This window comes from Mobula hypostoma, chromosome 5 (genome assembly GCF_963921235.1).
Source record: "Mobula hypostoma chromosome 5, sMobHyp1.1, whole genome shotgun sequence".
NCBI lineage: Eukaryota > Metazoa > Chordata > Chondrichthyes > Myliobatiformes > Myliobatidae > Mobula > Mobula hypostoma.
Window position 1 is genome coordinate 1,433,664 of NC_086101.1, and position 26,368 is coordinate 1,460,031.

At 44.5% G+C, this 26,368-nt stretch overlaps 1 protein-coding gene across 5 annotated transcripts in view; it reads left to right on the top strand.

Moving 5' to 3' along the window:
* LOC134346070 (hepatic and glial cell adhesion molecule-like) overlaps positions 1 to 26,368 on the top strand; it is a 91,303-nt gene that overhangs the window by 10,352 nt on the left and 54,583 nt on the right. For 4 of the 5 annotated variants that reach the window (XM_063047367.1, XM_063047371.1, XM_063047370.1 and 1 more), the window contains exon 3: positions 21,705 to 21,974. In XM_063047367.1, the coding sequence (XP_062903437.1) occupies positions 21,705 to 21,974 (270 nt within the window). The remainder of the gene's footprint in view (positions 1 to 21,704; positions 21,975 to 26,368) is intronic. The other variant, XM_063047368.1, reaches the window with a different exon arrangement.

Consider the following 26,368-nt stretch of genomic DNA (forward strand, 5'->3'; position numbering starts at 1 on the left):
CGGCAGTAAGGAAAGCGAATGCTATGTTGGCATTCAATTCAAGAGGAATAGTGTATAAAAGTAAGGAGGTGTTGATGAGGCTCTATGGGGCACTGGTGAGACCTCATTTGGAATACCGTGTGCAGTTTTGGGCCCCCTATCTTAGAAGGGATGTTCTGATGTTGGAGAGAGTTCAGAGAGGATTTACGAGGATGATTCCTGGAATGCAGGGGCTAACATATGAGGAGCGTTTGTCGGCTCTTGGACTGTATTCATTAGAGTATAGAAGAATGAGAGGGGATCTCAGAGAAACATTTCGAATGTTGAAAGGGTTGGACAGAGTAGATGTGGAAAGGCTGTTTCCCTTGGTGGGTGAGTCCAGGACAAGAGGCCACAGTCTTAGAATTAGAGGGTACTCATTTAAAACAGAGATGAGGAGAAATTTTTTTAGCCAGAGGGTCATGGATCTATGGAATTCATTGCCACATACAGCTGTGGAGGCCCGATCATTGAGGGTGTTTAAGGAGGAGATTGACAGATATCTAATTAGTCAGGGTATCAAGGGATATGGGGAAAAAGCCGGAAATTGGAACTAGACGGGAGAATAGTATAGCTCATGGTGGAGTGGCGGAGCAGACTTGATGGGTCGAATGGCCTACTTCTGTTCCTTTGTCTTGTGTGAAAATGGTTTTGAGAGTCCTCGTATTCCCTAGAGTTAGTTTGCATTTTGAATCTGCAGTGAGGAAGGCAAATGGGACGTTAGCATTCATGTTAAGAGGACTAGAATATAAGAGCAAGGATGTAATCTTGAAAGCACTGGTGTGGCCTCAGTTGGAGTATTGTGAGGTGTTTTGGGCCCTTTTTCTAAGAAAGAATGTGCTGACATTGGAGAGGATTCAAAGGAGGTTCATGAAAATGATTCCAGGCTTGAATTGCATGTCATGTGAGGAGTGTTTGATGACTCTGAGCCTCTACTCACTAGAATTCAGAAGAATGAGAGGTGATCTCAATGAAACATATCAAATGTTGAAATGTCTAGATAGAGTGGATGTGGAGAAGATGTTTCCTGTGGTGGTCAAGTCTAAGATCAGAGGATACAGCCTCAGAATTAAGGGGTATCCTTTTATGAAAGGACATGAAGTGGAATTTCTTTCACCAGAGAGTGGTGAATCTGTGTAATTTGTTGCCTCTGGCAGCAGTGGAAGCCAAGTCACTGGGTATTTTTAAGGAAGGGTTTGGTAGATTCTTGATTAGTCAGGGCATGAAGGCAAGAGATTGAGGCTGAGAGGGAAATGGATCAGCCATGATGAAATGATGGAGCAGACTCGATCAACCAAATTCTGTTCCTGTATCTTATGTTTTTCTGGTTTTATGGAATGGAGGGGATGGGCCAAAAGGCCTGTTTCCGTGCTGTACTTTTCTGTAACTCTGTGTAATGACCCAGATTTGATTCGGAAGCCAAAGGTAAAGGAGCCCTTGGGAGTCAATGGTGATAATATTAGATTAGATTAGACTATGAGGCCACTCAGTCCTCATTTATTGTCATTTAAAAATGCATGCATTAAGAAATGATACAATGTTCTTCCAGAGTGATATCACAAAAAAAACAGGACAAACCAAAGACTAACACCGACAAGACCACATAATTATAACATATAGTTACAGCAGTGCAAAACAATACCATAATTTGATAAAGAGCAGACCATGGGCACGGTAAAAAAAAGTCTCACAGTTCCGATTGACTCCCGATAGTCCCGATAGCAGGCAGCAAAAGGGAGAAACTCTCCCTGCCATAAACCTCCAGGTGCCGACAACTGCCGGTGCATTGGAAGCACCCGACCACAGCCGACTCTGAGTCTGTCCGAAAACTTTGAGCCTCTGACCAGCCCCTCTGATACAGCCTCCTGAGCATCATTCTCTGCCGAGCGCTTCAACCCCACCCTGACCGCTGAGCAACAAGCAAAGCCGAGGACTCGGGGCCTTTTCCGGAGATTCTGGATCACACAGTAGCAGCGGCAGCGAAGCGGACATTTCAGAAGTTTCACCAGATGTTCTTCCGTGCTCTCACGTCTGTCTCCATCAAATCTGGATTGTGCACGGCCTCCTACTTGACAAATAACAGATATCATTCACCGGAGTGGCCACTGCGCGCTAATATGATAGAATTCGAAAGTTCAAATTTGAATATAAATTTATTATCGAAGTACATATATGTCATAACAGGGAACCATTGCTCCTTGCGAGCATACTCAGTAAATACAATAGAATCAATGGAAGACCTCACCTAACAGGGTGGCAAAGAACCAGTGTTTAAAAGAGAACAAACTGTACAAATGTAAAAAGAAGAATAAAAATGAAATATTAATAATAAATGAGCTATACATATGAAGAACATGAGATGAAGAGCCTTGTGCGATAGTTGATAGGTTGTGGGAACAGTCCAGTGGTGGGGTGCGTGAAATTGAGTTTGAGGGTTGAGGAGTAATAACTGTCCATGAACCTGATGGTGTGAGTCCTGGTGCTCCTGTAGCAGCTTCTTACTGATGGCACCAGTGAGAAGACAGCATGGCCTGGACGGTAGAGGCCCTCAATGATGAATGCTGTGTTCATGTGCTGGTACTTGGTGTAGATTTACTAAATGGTAGAAAGACCTTTATTCATGATAGACTGGCTATATCTATCATTTTTTAATACTCTTTTCTGTATAAGGGCATCGTGAACAATTTTGGGCCCTTCATCTTAGAAAAGATGTGCTGGCGTTGGAGAGGGTCCAGAGGAGATTCACAAGGATGATTCCAAGAATGAAAGGGTTACCATGTGAGGAACATGAGATGGTTCTGGGTCTGTATTCGCTGGAATTCAGAAAGATGGGGGGGGGGGTGGATCTCATTGAAATCTTTCGAATGTTGAAAGGCCTAGACAGAGTAGATGTGGAAAGGATGTTTCCCATGGTGGGAGAGTCTAGGACAAGAGGGCACAGCCTCAGGATAGAGGGGCATCCATATAAAACAGAGATGTAGAGAAATTTCTTTAGTCAGAGGGTGCTGAACTTCGGATGTTTCAAAAAGGACAGGGAGGGAGGCAAAAAAGGTAGGGATGTGGGACCAATGGCTGCCTACTACATTGTGGGTGGAAGTCAGAAACAGGAAGGGGGAAATCACTCTACTGTGTGCTTTTTATAGACCCCACCCCCCAATAACAACAGAGACATCGAGGAGCAGATCAGGAGGCAGATTCTGGAATGGTGTAATAATAATAGGGTTGTTGTGTTGGGTGATTTTTGACTTTCCTAATATTGAATTACATCTCCTTAGAGCAAGGGGTTTAGATGGGGTAGTGTTTTTTAGGTGTGTTCCGGAAGGTTTCCTGACACAATATCTAGATAAGCCAACTAGAGGAGAGGCTGTACTTGATCTGGTACTGGGAAATGAACCTGGTCAGATGTCAGATCTCTCAGTGGGAGAGCATTCTGGAGGTAGTGATCACAATTCTATCTCCTTTGTCATAGCGCTGGAAAGGGATAGGAGCAGACAATTTGGGATAACATTTAATTGTGGTAGGGCAAATAAGATGCTGTGTGGTAAGAAATTGGGAGCAGATTTTCTCAGGGAAATGCATAGCAGAAATGTGGCAAATATTCAGGGAACATTTGCCAGGTGTTCTGCATAGGTATTGTGGCAAGCATTTGGTTCATAATGACAGACAAGGAAGCTCTTTAACTCAACAACAGTTTTATTGTGATAGACAGAAGACAGACCAGGCACCATGACCCGAAGAGTGAACCCAGCCAGTCTCACATAGTTAGGGTGACCCACAAATACACAAGCAAATAATTGTATAACCTAAGGTAAAATGTCACAATAAACCACTGGAACTTCCCACCATAATCCCACAAAAGCTTTTTAACACAAGAACAATAAACGGTACTGGTCAGTAGAAATGCAGGGGCAGGCTGTCGACCATGCTCTCACCCAGAACGTCACAGTATGTTCCACTGAGGCAGGGAAAGGATGGTACGGTAAAAGAACCATGGTGTAGAAAGGATGTAGAAAATCTAGTCAAGAAGAAAAGAAAAGCTTATGAAAGCTTCAAGAAACTAGGTACTTTTAGAGCTCTAGAAAATTACACAGGTGCCGGGAAGGAGTTCAAGAAACTCTCAGAAATATATGCCACATCAGGAATGAAAGCCTGGGATAGGATCATATCTGAATTGGGACAAGACTTAGACTGGGATGCGATTTGGGATAATGCTGCCGGTGCTTCGACAAACCCAAATCATCGGTATATGCACTTGAAATGTTGTCATAGAGCATATTTAACACGAGAATTAGACATCAAATGGGACTGGTTCCTGACCCATATTGCTCATTTTGCCCCCATGGAACCATTGGCTCTTTTGTATCTCAATGCAAGAAGCTTCAGGAGCAAAGGTGATGAACTGAGAGCTTGGATACATACATGGAATTATGATGTAGTGGCCATTACGGAGACTTGGCTGGCTCAGGGCAGGAATGGATTCTCAATATTCCTGGATTTCAGTGCTTTAAAAGGGATGGAGAGGGCAGAAAAAGGGGAGGAGGGGTGGGTAATGTAGCAGGATCCTCTTTTGAGTCAATATGGGTGGAAGTCAGGAACAGGAAGGGAGCAGTTACTCTATTGGGGGTATTCTATAGGCCCCCGGTAGCAGCAGAGATACAGAGGAGCAGATTGGGAGGCAGATTTTGGAAAGGTGCAAAAATAACAGGGTTGTTATCATGGGTGACTTTAACTTCCCTAATATTGATTGGCACCTGATTAATTCCAAGGGTTTAGATGGGGCAGAATTTGTTAAGTGTGTCCAGGACGGATTCCTGTCACAGCATGTGGACAGGCCGACTAGGGGAATGCCAAACTAGATCTAGTATTAGGTAATGAGCTGGGTCAGGTCACAGATCTCTCAGTGGGTGAGCATCTGGGGGACAGTGACCACCGCTCCCTGGCCTTTAGCATTATCATGGAAAAGGATAGAATCAGAGAGGACAGGAAAATTTTTAATTGGGGAAGGGCAAATTATGAGGCTATAAGGCTAGAACTTGCGGGTGTGAATTGGGATGATGTTTTTGCGGGGAAATGTACTATGGACATGTGGTCGATGTTTAGAGATCTCTTGTAGGATGTTAGGGATAAATTTGTCCCAGTAAGGAAGATAAAGAATGGTAGGGTGAAGGAACCATGAGTGACAAGTGAGGTAGAAAATCTAGTCAGGTGGAAGAAGGCAGCGTACATGAGGTTTAGGAAGCAAGGATCAGATGGGTCTATTGAGGAACATAGGAAAGCAAGAAAGGAGCTTAAGAAGGGGCAGAGAAGAGCAAGAAGGGGGCATGAGAAGGCATTGGCGAGTAGGGTAAGGGAAAACCCCAAGGCATTCTTCAATTATGTGAAGGAAAAAAGGATGACAGGAATGAAGGTAGGACCGATTAGAGATAAAGGTGGGACGATGTGCCTGGAGGCTGTGGAAGTGAGCGAGGTCCTCAGTGAATACTTCTCTTCGGTATTGACCAGTGAGAGGGAACTTGATGATGGTGAGGACAATATGAGTGAGGTTGATATTCTGGATCATGTTGATATTAAGGGAGAGGAGGTGTTGGAGTTGTTAAAATACATTAGGATGGATAAGCCCCCGAGGCCTGACAGAATATTCCCCAGGCTGCTCCACAAGGCGAGGGAAGAGATTGCTGAGCCTCTGGCTAGGATCTTTATGTCCTCGTTGTACATGGGAATTGTACCAGAGGATTGGAGGGAGGCGAATGTTGTCCCCTTGTTCAAAAAAGGTAGTCGGGATAGTCCGGTTAATTATAGACCAGTGAGCCTTACGTCTGTGGTGGGAAAGCTGTTGGAAAAGATCCTTAGAGATAGGATCTCTGGGCATCTAGAGAATCATGGTCTGATCAGGGACAGTCAGCATGGCTTTGTGAAGGGCAGATGGTGTCTAACAAGCCTGATAGAGTTCTTTGAGGAGGTGACCAGGCATATAGATGAGGGTTGTGCAGTGGATGTGATCTATATGGATTTTAGTAAGGCATGTGACAAGGTTCCACACGGTAGGCTTATTTAGAAAGTCAGAAGGCATGGGATCCAGGAAAGTTTGGCCAGGTGGATTCAGAACTGGCTTGCCTGCAGAAGGCAGAGGGTGGTGGTGGAGAGAGTACATTCAGATTGGAGGATTGTGACAAGTGGTGTCCCACAAGGATCTGTTCTGGGACCTCTACTTTTCGTGAGTTTTATTAACGACCTGGATGTGGGGGTAGAAGGGTGGGTTGGCAAGTTTGCAGACGACACAAAGGTTGGTGGTGATGTAGATAGTGTAGAGGATTGTCAAAGATTGCAGAGAGACATTGATAGGATGCAGAAGTGAGCTGAGAAGTGGCAGATGGAGTTCAACCTGGAGAAGTGTGAGGTGGTACACTTTGGAAGGATAAACTCCAAGGCAGAGTACAAAGTAAATGGCAGGATACTTGGTAGTGTGGAGGAGCAGAGGGATCTGGGGGTACATATCCACAGATCCGTGAAAGTTGCCTCATAGGTGGCTAGGGTAGTTAAGAAAGCTTATGGGGTGTTAGCTTTCATAAGTCGAGGGATAGAGTTTAAGAGTCGCGATGTAATGATGCAGCTCTATAAAACTCTGGTTAGGCCACACTTGGAGTACTGTGTCCATTTCTGGTTGCCTCACTATAGGAAGGATGTGGAAGCATTGGAAAGGGTACAGAGGAGATTTACCAGGATGCTGCCTGGTTTAGAGAGTATGGATTATGATCAGAGATTAAGGGAGCTAGGGCTTTACTCTTTGGAGAGAAGGAGGATGAGAGGAGACATGATAGAGGTGTACAAGATAATAAGAGGAATAGATAGAGTGGCTTACCAGCGCCGCTTCCCCAGGGCACCACTGCTCAATACAAGAGGACATGGCTTTAAGGTAAGGGGTGGGAAGTTCAAGGGGGATATTAGAGGAAGTTTTTTACTCAGAGAGTGGTTGGTGCGTGGAATACACTGCTGAGTCAGTGGTGGAGGCAGATACACTAGTGAAGTTTAAGAGACTACTAGACAGGTATATGGAGGAATTTAAGTTAGGGGCTTATATGGGAGGCAGGGTTTGAGGGTCGGCACAACATTGTGGGCCGAAGGACCTGTACTGTGCTGTACTATTCTATGTTCTATGTTCCAACATTGCATTCGCCTTCTTCACCACTGATTCAACCTGGGGGTTAACCTTAAGGGTGTCCTGCACGAGGACTCCCAAGTCCTGTTGCATCTCAGAACTTTGAATTCTCTCCTCACTTAAATAATAGTCTGCCCGTTTACTTCTTCTGTCAAAGTGCATAACCATACATTTTCCAATATTGTATTTCATTTTCCACTTGTTTGCCCATTCTCCCAATCTATCCAAGTCTCTCTGCAGACTCTCTATTTCCTCGGCACTACCGGCCCCTCCACCTATCTTTGTATCATCAGCAAACTTAGCCACAAAGCCACTTATTCCATAATCCAAATCGTTGATGTACAATGTAAAAAGAAGCGGCCCCAACACAGACCCCTGTGGAACACCACTGGTAACCGGCAGCCAACCAGAATAGGATCCCTTTATTCCCACTCTCTGTTTCCTGCCAATCAGCCAACGCTCTATCCACGTATGTAACTTTCCCGTAATTCCATGGGCTCTTATCTTGTTAAGTAGCCTCATGTGTGGCACCTTGTCATAGGCCTTCTGAAAATCCAAATATTCAACGTCCACTGCATCTCCCTTGTCTAGCCTACTTGTAATTTCCTCAAAATATTGCAATAGGTTTGTCAGGCAGGATTTTCCTTTAAGGAATCCCTGCTGAGTTCTGCCTATCTTGTCATATGCCTCCAGGTACTCTGTAACTTCATCCTTGACAATCGACTCCAACAACTTCCCAACCACCGATGTCAAGCTAACAGGTCTATAATTTCCTTTTTGCTTCCTTGCCCCCTTCTTAAATAGCGGAGTGACATTTGCAATCTTCCAGTCCTCTGGAACCATGACAGAATCTATTGACTTTTGAAAGATCATTGCTAATGCCTCCGCAATCTCCGCAGCTACTCCTTCAGAACACGAGGGTGCAGTTTTGGGGGGGAGGACAAGATGGCGGCGCAACGCAGCGTGCGCGGCCACTCTGAAATGATATCAGTATTTGTTAAGTTGGTACCATGCACAATCCCGATTTGATGGAGACAGACGTGAGAAGCACGGAGGAACATCTGGAGAAACTTCTGAAATGTCCGCTTCGCTGCCGCTGCTACTGTGCGATCGAGAATCTCCGGAGACGAAGGCCCCAAATCCTCGGCTTTGCCTGTTACTGGGGCCGGGGTCGAAGCGCTCAGCAGAGGTGGTGCCCGGTGCTTGGTGTCGGAGGGCTGGTTGGAGGCTCGAAGTTTTTGGACGGACTCAAGAGTCGGCTGTGGTCGGGTGCTTCCAGGGTGCTGCATCAGCAAGTTTGCGGCGCTGGAGGTTCATGGCAGGGAGAGTTTCTCCCTTCTACTGTCTGCGTGTGATGATGGGACTTTCGAGAGACTTTGAGACTTTTTTTTTTACCGTGCTTATGGTCTGTTCTTATCAAATTACGGTATTGCTTTGCACTGTTGGAACTATATGTATAATTATGTGGTTTTTGTCAGTTTTTTAAATCTTGGTTTGTCTTGTGTTTCTGTGATATCATACTGGAGGAACATTGTATCATTTCTTAATGCATGCATTACTAAATGACAATAAAAGAGGACTGTGTGTCCTCATAATCTAATCTAATCCATCTGGTCCGGGGGATTTATCTACCCTTAGACTATTCAGCTTCCTGAGTACTTTCTCTGTCGTAATTGTGACTGTACATACTTCTCTTCCCTAACGCCCTTGAGTGTCCGGTATATTGCTGATGTCTTCCTCAGTGAAGACTGATGCAAAATATTTGTTCAGTTCCTCCACCATCTCCTTATCTCCCATTACAATTTCTCCAGCATCATTTTCTATCGGTCCTATATCTACTCTCACCTGTCTTTTACTCTTTATATACTTGGAAAAGCTTTTAGTATCCTCTTTGATATTATTTGCTAGCTTCTTTTCATAGTTTATCTTTTCCCTCTTAATGATCTTCTTAGTTTCCTTGTGTAAGCTTTTAGAAGCTTCCCAATCCTCTGTCTTCCCACTAATTTTTGCTTGCTTGTATGCCCTCTTCTTTGCTTTAACTTTGGCTTTGACTTCTCTTGTCAGCCACAGTTGCATCATTTTTCTATTCGAAAATTTCTTCTTTTTTGGAATATATCTGTCTTGCACTTTCCTCATTTCTCACATAAACTCCAGCCAGTGCTGCTCTGCTGTCCTTCCCGCTAGTGTCCCTTTCCAGTCAACTTTGGCTAATTCCTCTCTCATGCCACTGTAATTTCCTTTACTCCACTGAAATACCGACACATCGGATTTCGGCTTCTCTTTCTCAAATTTCACAGTGAACGCAATCATGTTATGATCACTACCTCCTAAGGGTTCCTTCACCTCAATCTCTCTAATCACCTCTGGTTCATTACACAATACCCAATCCAGTAAAGTATTGGCACGTGGCCAAGTGGTTAAGGCATTGGTCTAGTGATCTGAAGGTCGCTAGTTCGAGCCTCAGCTGAGGCAGGATGTTGTGTCCTTGAGCAAGGCACTTAACCACACATTGCTCTGCAATGGCACTGGTGCCAAGCTGTATTGGCCCTAGCGCCCTTCCCTTGGACAACATCGGTAGCGTGGAGAGGGGAGACTTGCAGCATGGGCAACTGCCAGTCTTCAATACAACCTTGCTCAGGCCCACACCCTGGAAACCTTCCAAGGTGCAAATCCATGGTCTCACGAGACTAACGGATGCCTATTTTATATATATATATAAAAATAAAATATAAAATCCGGTACAGCCAATCCCCTAGTGGGCTCAACAACAAGCTGTTCTAAAAAGCCATCTCGCAGACATTCTACAAATTCTCTCTCTTGAGATCCAGTGCCGACCTGATTTTCCTAATCCACTCGCATGTTAAAATCCCCTACAATTATCATAACACTGCCCTTCTGACAAGCCTTTTCTATTTCCTGTTGTAATTTGTAGTCCACATCACTGCAGCTGTTCGGAGGTCTGTATATAACTGCCATCAGGGTCCTTTTACCCCTGCAATTTCTTAGCTCAACCTATAAAGATTCGACACCTTCCGATCCTATGTCACCTCTTTCTAATGATTTAATATCATTTCTTACCAATAAAGCCACACCACCCCCTCTGCCTACCTGCCTATCCTTCCGATACACCGTGTATCCTTGGACGTTCAGCTCCCATAGACATGTATCCTTTAGCCAGATCTCAGTGATGGCCACAATTTTATCATTACCATTTTACCATTATGACTCTATCAGATATGGGCCAAAACCCACCCATTGCATTGTAGATTTTCTTCTTCATAATAATTCCAACATCATTGGCATGGCTCTCTGCTCCATCAATATTCTGGAGCCTGACTGATGTGATTTGTGGCAAGATGTTGCACTTTGGGGGGCGTTGTAGAATTTGGAAATGCTACGTCTGGAGCAGTCTGTTGTATGGAGTCGAATCGTAGACCTTATGCAAGGAAGCACAACGACAACTGGAGGTGTTTGAAATGTGGTGTCCAAGGAGAATGCAGAAAATTAGACGGGTGATGAAGGTCAGTAATATGGAAGTGTTGAAGAGAGTGAGGAGAGAAAAGGAGTTGCTGAAGAATGTGCAGAAGAGGAAGCTGGAATATGCCGGGCACTTGTTAAGAGGTGGTGGACTGCAGAAATTGTTATTGGAAGGGATGATAGAAGGAAAGAGGGAAAGAGGAAGGCAGTGAACCACTTGGTACGATAATGTGAGGCAATGGACTGGGTTGAGTTATCCTGAGGCCAGAAAAAGGGCGCAAGATCGAAGAAGATGGAGGTGCATAGCCGCCAATCCCGGATTTGGGACGGCACCCACTGACTGACTGACTGACTGAGGGAAACTGCTGTCTGCTGGCTCCATCTTATATGCTGGTATGCCTCTACCTTTTATTTGGCCAACTATAGCAGTGTCATCGGCAAACTTACATATAGCATTGGAACTGTGCTTCACCTCACATTCATCAGTATAAAGCAAGGTGTGCTAAATTCTCCCTGATGTGTGAGAGGGACAAAATAGAGTCAGATGTATTAGTATTACTGTGGAGTAATGAGAATTACAGAGGCGTAAGAGAGTGTTAATTGGAAGGGGTCACTAGCTGGGTTGATGGTGGAACAACAATGCTTCTGGGCAAACTCGGAAAGTGCAGGAAAGGTACATACCAAAGATGAAGTATTCTAAAGGGTGGATGCGTCAACCGTGGCTTACAATGGAAGTCAAGACAGCTTAAAGAGGTCTTCCGCAGGGGTCTGTGTTGGGACCACTTCTTTTTATGCTGTATATAAATGATTTAGATGATGAAATAGTTGGCTTTGTTGCCAAGTTTGCAGATGATACGAAGATTAGTGGAGGGCAGCTAATGTTGAAGAAACAGGTAGGAGGAAGAAGGACAGGCAGATTAGGAAAATGAACAAGAAAGTGGCAAATGAAATGCAGTGTTGTAAAATCCATGGTCATGTACTTTGGTAGTAGAATAAATGTGCAGACTTTTTTCAAAAAGGGGAGAAAATCCAAAAATCTGAGATGCAAAGGGACTTGGGAGTCCTTGGGCAGAACACCCTGAAGGTTAACTTGCAGGTAGAGTCAGTGGTGAGGAAGGCAAATACAGAGTTAGCATTCATTTCAGGAGGTCTGGAATACAAGAGCAGGGATGTGATGCTCAAGGTGAGGCCTCACCTTGAGTACTGTGAACAGTTTTGGGTCCCTCATCGTAGAAGAGATGTGCTGGCATTGGAGAGGGTCCAGAAGAGGTTCACAAGGATGACTGAAGGAATGAAAGGGTTATCATACAAGGAGCATTTGATAGCTCTGGGTCTGTACGCTGAAATTTAGAAGGATGCGGGGGCGGGGGAGTCCTCATTAAAACCTTTCAAATGTTGAAAGGCCCAGACACAGTAAATGTGGAAAGGATGTTTCCCCAGGTGGGAGAGTCTGGGATGAGAGGGCGCAGCCTCAGGATAGAGGGGTGTCCATTCAAAACAGAGATGCGGAGAAATTTCTTTAGCCAGAGGGTGGTGAATTTGTGGAATTTGTTGCCTCGTGCAGCTGTGGAGGTGTATTTAAGGCAGAGATTGATAGGTTCTTGATTGGACATGGCATCAAAGATTACAGGGATAAGGCGGGGAAATGACGTTGAGGAGGAGAAAAAAAGGATCAGCCATGATTGAATGGCAGAGCAGACGCGATGCGCCTATGGCCTGATTCTGCTCCTATGTCTTATGGTCGAAGTATAAAGGTAAGCTATCCAATAATGTAAATGAGGATACCAAAAGGGTTTTTTCCAGATAGAAGCAGCTTTGACCAGTTTTGGGATTGATTAGCAAGAGCATATTAAAGGAAGGCTTGGGCAAGTCGCGGCCATCGTCTGAGTGGACTGTCAGAGTGGCGATCTTGAGGCTTTAGCTCTTTGAGACTTCCACAAAGACCGACTTCACTCAATGAAAACAAAGGAAGGAAAAGCTTAAGTTTTATCTTCTTCTTCTTCTTGCGCCCTTAACTCCTGGTGGAGTCGTCGGGGCACTGTCATGATAAGCTTTGCACCAGTGTTTTGGTGTGCTCATCATGCGGCGTGTCTTGGGCATCTGAAACGTGGCGGAGCCCATCCCTCTCCAGTTTTATCTGTCCCTCCTTAATATCTACTCAGCTAGAACAATTTAGATGCCAGGCAGGATAGTGGAGTGCTCCTCGTGCAGGATGCAGGAAGGCATGGAGACCTCCTGTGTCCCTGGTGAGTGTAACTGTGGGAAGTGCATATAGCTGCAACTTCTAACAAACTGCGTTAAGGATCTGGAGCTGGAACTGGATGAATGGATCATTCGAGAGGATGAGGGGGTATTAATCTTGGGGGTTGCACCCAAGGTGCAGGACACAAGAAACCAGGTGACAGTCAGGAAGGGAAAGGAGTTAAGGAGCCAGTGCAGAGTATCCCGTGGCCATCCCCCTCAACAAGAGGATATCACATTGGATATTGTCGGGACAGATGAACTAATTGAGGAAAGTCACAGTGAGTGAGTCTCCAGCATTGAGCCTCTCTGATTCAGAAGGGAAGGGGGAGATGGAGCATGCAGTGCTAATATGGGAACAGGCAGAAGGTTTTGTGGGTGAGAACGAGATTCCCACATGCTATTTTGCCTCCCGGGTGCCAGGGTCCGGGATATCTTGGATCGAGCCCTTGGCATTCTTAAATGGGTTGGTGAACAGCCAGAAGTCATGGGTAGGACATGGGTAGGATGAGTAACAAGGTTCAGCATAGGGAGTTCAAGGAAGTGCTAAGTTAAAGGGCGAGATCTGAAGGGTTGTGATCTCAGGATTGTTACCCGTGCCAAGTGCAAGTGAGGCCAGAATTAGGAAGATTATACAGTTTAATATGTTGTAGGAGGGAGGGCATCAGATTTTTGGATCATTGGGCTCTCTTCCAGTGGAACTGGGACCTGTACAGAAGGGACAGCTCTGTTTTTCTCAGCTCCATGTACCTATCCAGGAGTCTCTTAAAAGACCCGATTGTATCTGGCTCCACCACCATCACTGGTGGCGCATTCCACACACTCACCACTCTCTGCGTAAAAAAAATCTTTCCCCTGACATCTCCATCGTACCTACTTCCAAGCACCTTAAAACTGTGCCCTCTCATGCTAGCCATTTCAGCCATGGGAAAAAACCTCCGACTATCCACACAATCATCATCTTATACAACTGTATCAGGTCACCTCTCATCGTCCGTCACTCCAAGGAGAAAAGGCCCAGTTCACTCACCCTATTCTCATAAGGCTGGGAGGTGGGAACCAAACTGAAGAGATGGAGGAAGGGGCGGTTGGCTCACAAATTGAGAAAACTTGTAGACAGTGTGTGAGGGAGGATAGGCAGGTCATAGAGAAGGGATATGCTCAGACTGATGGTTTGAGATGTGCCCATTTTAATGCAAGGAGTATCATGAACAAAGCGGATGAGCTTATAGCGTAGATCAGTACTTGGAGCTATGATATTGCAGCCATTATAGAGACTTGAATGGTTCAGGGACAGGAATGACTACTTAGTGCCAGGCTTTCGATGTTTTGGATAGGACAGGGAGGGAGGCAAAAGAGGTGGGGGCATGGCACTGTTGATCAGGGATAGTGTCATGGCTGCAGAAAAGGAGGAAGTCATGGACGGATTGTCTACTGAGTCTCTGTGGGTGGAAGTTAGGAACAGGAAGGGGTCAATAACTCTACTGGGCGTATTTTATAGACCACCTGATAGTAACAGGGACATCAAGGAGCAGGAAGGGAGACAGATTCTGGAAAGGTGTAATAATAACAGGATGGTCGTGGTGAGAGATTTAAATTTCCCCAATATTGATTGACATCTCCCTAGGCAAGGGGTTTAGCCGGGGTGGAGTTTGTTAGGTGTGTTCAGCAAGGTTTCCTGAGACAATATGTAGATAAGCCTACAAGAGGAGAGACTTTACTTTATCTGGTCAGGTGTCAGTTCTTTCAGTGAGAGAGATAGTGATCACAATTCTATCTCCTTCACCATAGCATTGGAGAGGGATAGGAACATACAAGTTAGGAAAGCGTTTAATTGGAGTAAGGGGGAAATATGAAGCTATCGGGCAGGAATTTGGAAGCATAAATTGGGAACAGATGTCCTCAGGGAAATGTATGGCAGAAATGTGGCAAATGTTCTGGGATATTTGCGTGGTGTCCTGCATAGGTACGTTCCAATGAGACAGGGAAAGGATGGTAGGGTACAGGAACCATGGTGTACAAAGGCCATTGAAAATCTAATCGAGAAGAAAAGAAGAGCTTACGAAAGTTTCAAAAAACTAGGTAATGATAGAGATCTAGAAAATTATAAGGCTAGCAGGAAGGAGCTTAAGAATTAAATTAGGAAAGCCAGAAGGAGCCATGAGAAGGCTTTGTCAAGCAGGATTAAGGAAAACCCCACAGCATTCTACAAGTATGTGAAGAGCAAGAGGATAAGACATAAGAGAATAGGACCAATCAAGTGTGACAGTGGAGAAGTTTGTATGGAACTGGAGGAGATAGCAGAGGTACTTAATGAATACTTTCCTTCAGTAATCACCACGGAAAAGGACCTTGGTGATTGTAGGGATGACTTACAGAGGACAGAAAAGCTTGAGCATATAGACGTTAAGAAAGAGAATATGCTGGAGCTTTAGGAAAGCATAAAGTTGGATAAGTTTCTGGGACTGGACAAGATGTACCCCAGGCTACTGTGGGAGGCAAAGGAGGAGACTGCTGAGCCTCTAGCAATTACCTTTGCATCATTAATGGCGATGGGAGAGGTTTCGGAAGATTGGAGGGTTGCAGATGTTTTTCCCTTATTCAAGAAAGGGAGTAGAGATAGCCCAGGAGATTATAGACCAGTGAGTATTACCTCAGTAGTTGATAAGTTGATGGAGAAGATCCTGAGAGGCAGGATTTATGAACATTTGGAGAGGCATAATATGATTAGGAATAGTCAGCATGGCTTTGTCAAAGGCCGGTCGCACCTTGAGCCTGACTGAATTATTTGAGGATGTGACTAAACACATTGATGAAGGAAGAGCAGTAGATGTAGTGTATATGGATTTCAACAAGGCATTTCACAAGTTACCCCATGCAAGGCTTATTGAGAAAGTAAGGAGGCATGGGATCCAAGGGGACCTTGCTTTGTGGATCCAGAATTGGCTTGCCCACAGAAGGCAAAGAGTGGTTGTAGATGGGTCATATTCTGCATGGAGGGCGGTGACCAATGGTGTGCCTCTGGGATCTGTTCTGGGACCCTTTCTCTTCGTGATTTTTATAAATGGCCTGGATGAGGAAGTGGAGGGATGGTTAGTAAGTTTGCTGATGACACAAAGGTTGGGGGTGTTGTGGATAGTGTGGAGGACTGTCAGAGGTTTCAGCGGGACATTGATAGGATATAAAACTGGGCTGAGAAGTGGCAGGTGGAGTTCAACCCAGGTAAGTGTGAAGTGGTTCATTTTGGTGGGTCAAATATGATGACAGAATATAGTATTAATGGTAAGACTCTTGGCAGTGTGGAGGATCAGAGGGATCTCGGGGTCCATGTCCATAGGATACTCAAAGCTGCTGCGCTGGTTGACTTGTTCTTACGAAGGCATACAGTATTTTGGCCTTCAGCAACCTTGGGATTGAGTTCAAGAGCCGAGAGGTAATGTTAGAGCTTTATAGGACCCTGGTCAGACCCCACTTACAGTATTGTGCTCAGTTCTGGTCACCTCGCTGCAGGAAGGATGTGGAAACTATAGAAAGGGTGCAGAGAAGATTTACAAGGATGTTGCCTAGATTGGGGAGAATACCTTAAGAGAATAGGTTGAGTTAACTTGGCTTTTCTCCTTGGAGCAACGGAGGATGAGAGCTGACCTGGAATAGTGTATAAGATGATGAGAGGCATTGATCGTGTGGATAGTCAGAGGCTTTTTCCCAGGGCTGAAATGGTCACCACAAGAGGACACAGGTTTAAGGTGGTTGGAAGCAGAAAACAGAGGGGATGTCAAGGGTAAGTTTTTTCCGCAAAGAGTGGTGAGTGCGTGGAATGGGCTGCCGGTGTCGGTGGTAAAGGCTGGTACAATAGGGTCTTTTAAGAGGCTCCTGGATAAGTACAGGGAGCTGAGAAAAATAGAGGGCTGTGGGTAACTCTAAGTAATTTCTAAATTACATGTTCGGCACAACATTGTGTGCCAAAGGTCCTGTATTGTGCTGTAGGTTTTCTATGTTTCTATGTCCCTATAGCAATCACTGCGGCATACCACTAGTCATTGATCTCCAGTCAGAGAGCCAACCATCTACCGTGACCATCTAATAATTTTCCCACACTGGCCTACAATTTCTTGGTTTACCTTTAGAGCCTTTCTTAAATTGCAGAACAACATTGGCTATCCTCAGATTCTCTGGTACCCCTGCTGAGGATGATTTAAATATCTCTGCTCGGGCCCCAGTAATTTGTGCATTTGCCTCCCATCGGGTTTGAGAGAACACCTTGTTTTACCCCGATTTGCTCAGGATAGCAAACAACTCCTCTGTAATCTGTATGGGGTCTATGAAGTTGATGCCGCTTTGCCTCCCCTCTATAGACTCTATATCCATCTCCTGGGTAAATACAGATGCAAAATAAAATTATTTAAGATCTCTCCCATCTGTTTTGACTCCACACCTGGATCACCATTCTGATCTTCCATATTTTTTTCCATGCAATGCTTTTGCACTTACCATATCTGTAGAATCCCATAGGATTCTCGTTCACCTTGTCTGCCAGAGGAATGCCATAGCTGTCCTGATTTTTTTATGGTGCTCTCTTTCGTTTCTTGTACTCCATAAGCACCTCTTTTTTTCTACCTGTGCATACCTGCTGTGCACTTCTTTTTTCTCATAACCAGGGCCCCAATATCTCTTGAAAATCACTTGTTATTTTTACCTTTCATTTTGACAGGTACGTACAAGTTTTGACTTGTACTCTCAAAATTCACTTTTGAACGCCTCCCACTTACCACATACACCTTTGCCAGAAAACAGCCTGTCCCAATCTGTACATGCCAGATCATTTCTAATACCATCAAAATTGGCCTTTCTCCAATTTGGAATCTCAACACAAGGACAAGACTTATTGTTTTACATGATTATTTTGAAATTAATGGCTTTCTAGTCACTAGGAGCAAAATGTTCCCTACTCAAACTTCTATCACCTACAATGTCTCATTCCCTAATAGCAGATCCAGTATCACAGACTGTCTCGTTATGACTTCTATATACTGGTAAGGAAACTTTCCTGAACATATTTGACAAGCGCTATCCCATCTAGTCCTTTTTCAGTATGGAATTCCCAGTCAATATGTGGAAAGTTAAGATCACCTACTATAACAGCCTTATGTTTCTTGCAACAGTCTGTGATCTCTTTACAAACTTACAAACTGTTGGGTGCTCTGTAATACCGCTCCAGTAATGTGGTCATACCTTCCTTATTTCTCAGTTCCACCAATAACTCCTCAGTAGACGAGTTCTCCGGTCTGCCCTGATAGAGCGCCACGCTGACTTTTTTCCCGGACTAGGAATGCCACCCCTCCTTTAATTCCTCCCACTCTGTCAAAGTTCGAGGTTCTGTCACATCTGAAACAATGGAACCTCGGAATATTGAACTGCCGCCCCAACAACCTAGTCTCACAAACAGCTACCATATCATAATTCCAGATGTTGATCCAGATGCTCATCCACCTTCCCTACGACACTTCTTGCATTGAAATATACACAGCTCAGGATCTAGTCACACCGTGCTCAACCTTTTGATTCCCGACTTTGTCTGAGGTCTTCCCAACATCTGCCTCCACAACCTCTCCACTAACTGTTCTGGCCCTCTGGTTCCCATTCCCTGCAACTCTAGTTTAAACCTCACTGTGCAGCGTTAGCAAACCTCTCCACTAGAATATTAGTCCCCTTTCAGTTTAGGTGCAAACCATCTCTGCTGTACAGGACCCTCCTTCACTGGAAGAGAGGCCAGTGACGAAAACATTTTATGCCCTCCTTCCTACACCAATGCCACGTGTTGAATTGTATAATCTTCCTATTCTGGTAAGCTAGCCAGTAATATTAAAGAAGGTTCCTGATTTTCTTCTGATAAATAAAGTGTCAAAGAGAGGTGAGCGTAAATATCGGACCTCTGGAAAATAAAGCTGAAGAGGTAGTAATGGGGACAAGGAAATGGCGACTGAACTGAATAAGTGTTTTACATGAGTTGAAGACACTGGCAGTCTGCCAGAAGTTTGCTAGGAGGAAGAAGTATAGAAGTTGCTATTACTGGGGAGAAGGTGCTCGAGAAACAGAGAGACCTGAAGGGAATAAATCACCTGGACCAACGTGTACACTCCAGGATTGTGAAAGAGGTGGCCGAAGGGATCATGGAGCCATTACTAATGATCATTTATGTACAATGTTTACACAATTAGTGAGTTGTATCAGAAGACAGCTGAGCAGAGTAAAGTTTGTGACTTGAAAATTTGCAGGTTGAGTCTGGGGTGAGGAAGGCAAATGCAGTGTTAGCATTCATGTCAAGAGGACTAGTGTATAAAAGCAAGGATGTGATTTTGAGACTTTATAAAGCACTGGTGAGGCCTCACTTGGAGAATTGTGAGCAATGTTTGGCCCCTTATCTTTGAAAGGATGTGCTGAAACTGGAAAGTGTAAAAGCCATTCGACTTTTAAATTCACAGTGTCTGTACACTGCAACAGAGTCCAAACACTTTTACTCGATGGGCCGAATGGCCTAAATCTGCTCCTGTATATTACAAGGCCATAAGACATAGGAGCAGAATTCGGCCACTCAGCCCATCGAGTTTCATCTTGGCTGAACCTGGATCCCATTCAACTACATACACCTGCCCTCTCACCATATCCCTTGATGCCTGACCAATCAGGAATCTATCAAATTCCACTTTAAACATACCTACCGACTTCGCCTCAACCATAGTCTGTGGCAGTGCATTCCACAGACTCACTACTCTCTGGCTAAAAAAACAAAATCCTCCTTACCTCTGTTCCAAAAGGTCGCCCCTCAATTTTGATTCTGTGCCGTTTGGTGCTGGATACCCCCACCACAGGAAACATTTTCTCCACATCCACCTTATCTGGTCCTCTCAACATTTGGTTGATTTCTATGAGATACCCAAGCATTCTTCTAAATTCCAGAGAGTACAGGCCCAAAGGTGCCAAACGCTCCTCGTATGTTAACCCCTTCATTCCCAGAATCATCCTCGTGAACCTGCGCTGGACTCTCCAATGACAATACATCCTTTCTGAGATAAGGGGCCCAAAACTGTTGACAATACTCCAAGTGCGGCTTGACTAGAGTCTTATAAAGCTTCTGCATTATCTCCTTACTTTTATTAGAATTTAGAATTTATTTAAAATTACATCCACCCCACAATGTGAGGGAGTAAAAATCTTTGCGTTTGGACTCTGTTGCAATGTACAGACACTATGAATTTAAAAGTCTAATAGCTTGTAGAAAGAAGCTGTCCTGTAACCTGTTGGTCCTGGCTTTAATGCTGCGGTAGCGTTTGGCAGGTGGAAGCAGCTGAAACAGTTTATTTTGGTTGGGATGACTGGTGTCCCTGGTATCCTTTCCCTGTCTTATTGGAACGTACCTGTGCAGAACGCCATGGTATTTTAGAATCCTAGCACAGAAAGAGGCCTTTCAACAATAATATTTACATCTGTTTTCTACCTGAACTACTCCCTTATCCCACCCTGACTACTTCCCATTTCATTGCATATTTTCTCCACTGTACAATTCCATTTCATATAGAAACGTAGAACATAGAAACATAGAAAACCTACAGGACAATACAGGCCTTTTGGCCCACAAAGCTGTGCCAAACATGTCCTTACCTTAGAAAATACTCCGGGTTACCCATAGCCCTCTATTTTTCTAAGCTCCATGTACCTGTCCAGGAGTCTCTTAAAAGACCCTATTGTATCTGCCTCCACCACCGTCACTGGCAGCCCATTCCACCCACTCACCACTCTCTGCATAAAAATCTTACCCTTGACATCTCCTCTGTACCTACTTCCAAGCACCTTAAAACTGTGCCCTCTTGTGCTAGCCATTTCAGCCCTGGGAAAAAGCCTCTGATTATCCACATGATCAATGCCTCTCATCATCTTATACACCTCTATCAGGTCACCTCTCACCCTCCGTTGCTCCAAGGAACAAAGGGCGAGTTCAGTCAACCTATTCTCATAAGGCATGCTCCCCAATCCAGGTAACGTCTTTGTAGATCTCCTCTGCACCCTTTCTATGGTTTCCACATCCTTCCTGTAGTGAGGCGACTAGAACTGAGCACAGTACTCCAAGTAATATGGACTAAGTTTTTTTTAAACCATGCTTTATTTTTATTTGAAACTTGTTACTAAGGAAACAAAATGCTGATGAAATTAAATCCATTTCATGGAACAATGGCAAGATTTTGAATCGGAGTTTATTTCACTGTTTGACATCTTTTGAGGGGATTTCAGATGGAAGAAATTGGCAAGAAAAACATGCTTTAAAATAATTGGGAAAGTTCACAGGCAGCAAGTGGCAGAATATAAAGAGCTTACAGATTTGGAAGCAAGGAACAAACTGCTGGAGGACTAAGTGTGGCAAGCAGCACATGTGGAGTGAAAGGGATGGTTAATGTCTTGGGTTGAGATTGACCATCCTGATGCAGACTCTCAGCCCAAAACATTGACAATCCTATTCCCTGCACAGATGCTGTTTGACCTGTTGAGTTCCTTCCTATAGTTCACCTTTTGCTCTCGATTATTGCATCTGCACGCTCTGATGTCGCCATGCAAATTGGCTAGATCATCTATAGCTCTATATATCAGAAGTTAATTAACAGGAAATATGTGCTTTGTTGGCAGCAGGCGCATATGCTTGCTTTGTAGTTGTATTGGGGGTAGGTTATAAGGGAAATATTTTGGGAGGTTTAACAGTGGTTAGAATTCTATGCCATCAATAAATTAGGTTGTAATCTCATGGAACTACTTTTCCCAACAGAAGCCTTGTCCACACCATTGATTGTTCAAGATCCGGTCTACATAACCAACAATGTTCAGCTCACCTGCATTGTGAAAAAGGGAAACCCAAAGAAGCTCTTATGGCTGAGGGGGAATAAGCCAATTACAAACAGTTCACTGTATATCCTAGGAGATAAGAACAGCACACTCATCATTTACAGCGCGGAAAAGGGACACTGTGGCTTTTACACGTGCGTAGCTGTTGACAGCACAAGTGAGCAGAATATTTCACACTTCCTCCTGATTGATGGTAGGTTTTAGAGCACTTTAAAAATGCTGATTGATTATTGATTGGTAATTATGTGACTAATAAGTACCTTGCAGCAACATTGGGAATGTGTTTCCATATGCCAATTTATTTTTAACCTATAATCCATTGATGCCTAAAGGATTGTGCTCCCGTCGTCAGCATAGTTGTTGGGAGGGTGATAAAATACTGAAAAGATTGATATGTTTATGTAAATTTACAAATTTCAGATGTCATTGCCAAGGCCAGCATTTACTGCTATCCCGAATTTCCCGTATGGGTTGCTGATGTAGTTTCTGGTCTTGATGTTTTCTGTCTGATGAAAGTGCTGTTGCTTTGGAAATACCAGCTTTTTCAGACTCACCAATGGATGAAGCTTGTTGGAGGGGAGTCATGGGCGAAGTGGAGATTCTGGGCGAAACAGAAATGACAAGGGATGCTTGACAGCTGTGGCAGGATTTGAATGCTTTAACCTCAGACAATGTTAAATCAAGCAACATGGGGGCCTGCAGGGCTTCGCTTCCAGATGACCTCAATGTCTCCTATGTTCGCTTTGACGGTCAGAGCATGAAGGAACCGTTGCAAACTGCCCCCCCCCCACACACACACACACATCATGTGATGATTCTTTGAAATTAGTATCTGATGCTGACGTGCAGGCTATGATCAGGAGGGCCAATCCAAGGAAAACATCTGGACCGGATGGGGTACTTGCCCCTGTACTAAAGGCCTGTGCAGATCAACTGGCTGGTGTGTTCACTGATACAGTATCTTTAACCTTTGATCTGGCAGTGTGTGGCACCCACCTGCTTCAAGCAGGTTTCAATGATACTGGCGGAGTGACCTGACTCAATGACTATTGCTCAGTTGCACTTGCATCCACAGTGAAGAAGTGTTTTGCGAGGCTGGTATCACCTCCTGCCTGAGAGGCAATTTGGATCTACTCCAATTTGCATACCAGAACAATGGGTCCACAGTAGGTGCCAGCTTATTGACTGTTCACACAACCCAGGAACATCTGGACAGCAATGATACAAACATCAGGATGCTCATTATTGATTACAGCTCAGCATTCAGTACCATCATCCATCAAAACTAAGCAAAGGGCCCAAGATCTTGACCTCAATAACTCTTTGTGCAATTGGATCCTGGATTTCCTCACTTGTACACTCCAGTGACATCTCCTCCATACAAACATAGAAACATAGAACACCTACAGCAGATTACAGGCCCTTCGGCCCACAATACCATGCCAAACATGCACTTACTTTAGAAATTACTAGGGTTACCCATAGCCCTCTATTTTTCTAAGCTCAGTGTACCTGTACAGGAGTCTCTTAAAAGACCCTATTGTATCCGCCTCCACCACCGTCGGCAGCAGCCCGCTCCACACGCTCACCACTCTCTGCATAAAAACTCACCCCTGACATCTCCTCTGTACATGATTTCAAGCACCTTAACACTGTGCCCTCTCGTGTTAGCCACTTCAGTCCTGGGGGAAAAGCGTCCGACTATCCACACAATCAATGCCTCGCATCATCTTATACACCTCTATCAGGTCATCTCTCATCCTCTGTCACTCCTAAGAGTAAAGACCAAGCTCACTCAATCTATTCTCATAAGGCAACATCCTTTACTAACCCGTCCTTCCACTTCCTCGTCCAGGTCATTTATAAAAATCACGAAGAGAAAGGATCTGAGAACAGATCCCTGAGGCACATCACTGTTCACCAACCTCCATGCAGAATATGACCCATCTACTATCACTCTTTGCCTTCTGTCGGCAAGCCAGTTCTGGATCCACAAAGCAAGGTCGCCTTGGATCCCATGCCTCCTTACTTTCCCAATAAACCTGGCATAGGGTACCTTATCAAATGCCTTGCTGAAATCCATATACACTACATCTACTGCTCTATCTTCAACAATGCGTTTAGTCATATCTTCAAAAAATTCATTCAGACTCATAAGGCATAACCTACCTTTGATAAAGCCACGCTGACTATTCCTAATCACATTATGCCTCTCCAAATGTTCATAAATCCTGCCTCTCAGGATCTCCTCCATCAACTTTCTAACCTCTGAAGTAAGACTCACTGGTCTATAATTTCCTGGGCTATGATCTCCACCAGTACAGGTGCCCCACAGTGCTGTGTGCCTGGCCCACTTCTCTACTTGCTTTACACCTATGACTGTGGCTCAGCATAGCTCCAATAACATATTCAAGTTTGCAGATGACAACACTGCTGTGAGCAGTATCACAGGTGGTGAAGAGGGAGATGGAAAATGTAGAGGTGTGTATATATTTGCAGGGGGGTGGGAACCGAAGTGAAGAGGCAGAGGACGGGGCGGTTGGTGCACAAGTAGAGACAGCTTATAGCGAGTTTGTCAGGAAGGACAGGCAATGAGAGAACAAAGATCCACTCAGCCAGATGGTTTGAGATGTGTCTATTTTACTGCAAGGAGTATCATAAGCAAGGCGGATGAACTTAGAGTGTGGATCATTACGTGGAACTATGATGTTGTGGCCAATACAGAGACTCGGATGTCTCAGGGGGAAAAATGGCTGCTGTGTGTGCCGGGCTTTAGATGTTTCAAAAAGGATAGGGAGGGAGGCAAAAGAGATGGGGGCGTAGCATTGCTAAACAAGGAGCGATTGTCTACTGAGTCATTGTGGGAGGAAGTCAGAAACAGGAAGGGAGTAATAACTCTACTGGGTGTTTTTTTACAATCCACCAAATGGTAACAGAGACATCGAGGAGCAGATAGGAAGGCAGATTCTGAAATAGACAATAGACAATAGGTGCAGGATTAGGCCATTCAGCCCTTCAAGCCAGCACCACCATTCACTGTGATCATGGCTGATCATCCACAATCAGTACCCTTTTCCTGCCTTCTCCCCATATCCCTTCACTCCGCTATCTTTAAGAGCTCTATCTAACTCTTTTTGGAAAGAATCCAGAGAGTTGGCCTCCAAATGGTGCCATAATAATAGGGTTGTTATGATGGGTGATTTTAACTTTCCTAATATTGACTGGCATCTCCTTAGAGCAAAGGGTTTGGATAAAGTGGAGTTGGTTAGCTGTGTTCAAGAAGGGTTCCTGAGGCAATATGTAGGTAAGCCAACTAGAGGAGAGGCTGTATTTGATCTGGTATTGGGAAATGAACCTGGTCAGGTGTCAGATCTCTCAGTGGGAAAGCATTTTGGAGATAGTGATCACTTCTCTATCTCCTTTACTATAGCGCTGGAGAGGGATAGGTGTAGAGAATTTGAGTAACCATTTAATTGGAGTAGGGAAAAATATAATTCTATTAGGCAGAAACATGGGAGCATAAATTGGGAGCAAATATTCTCAGGGAAATGCACGGCAGAAATGTGACAAATGTTCAGGAGCTATTTGCATGGCGTTCTGCATATGTTCCATTGAGGCAGGGAGAGGATGAGAGGGTAAAAGAGCCATGGTGTACAAAGGATGTAGGAAATCTAATTAAGAAGTAAAGAAAAGCTTACAAAAGGTTCAAGAAACTAGATACTGTTAGAGTTCTAGAAAATTGTATGGTTTTCAGGAAGGAGCTTAAGAAGAGCTAGAAGGGGCCATGAGAAGACCTTGGTGAGCAGAATTAAGGAAAACCCCAAGGCATTCTACAAGGATGTGAGGAGCAAGAGGATGAGATGTGTGAGAATAGGACCAATCAGATGCGATAGTGAAACGTGTGCATGGAGTCGGAGGATGTAGGGGAGGCACTCAATGAATACTTTGCTTTAATATTCACCGGGGCAATTATGTGGATGACTTACAGTGGACTGAAATGCTTGAGCATGCAGACATTAAGAGAGAGGATGTGCTGGAGCTTTGGAAAAGCATTAAGGTAGATAGGTTGCTGGGTCCGAACAAGATATACTCCAGGCTACTGTGGGAAGAGAGGGAGGGGGTGGTTGAGCCTGTGATGACGATCGCTGCATTGTCAACAGGGATGAGAGAGGTACCAGAGGATTGGAGTGTTGCAAATGTTGTTCCCTTGTTCAAGAAGAAGAATGGAGAAAACCCAGGAATTTATAGACCAGTAAGTCTGACTTCAGCGGTGGGCAAGTTGTTGGAGAAGATCCTGAGAGGCAGGATTTATGAGCATTTGGAGAGACATAATCTGATTAGGAATAGTCAGCATGGCTTTGTCAAGGGCAGGTTGTGCCTTACAACCATGATTGAATTCTTTAAGAATGTAAGGAAACACATTGATAAGGGTAGAGCAGTGGATGTAGTGAATATGGATTTCAGTAAGGTATTTGATGGGGTTTCCCATGCAAGGCTCGTTCAGAAAGTAATGAGGCATAGTATCCAAGGAGGCCTTGCTTTGTTGATCCAGTATTGGCTTACCCACAGAAGGCAAAGGGTGGTTGT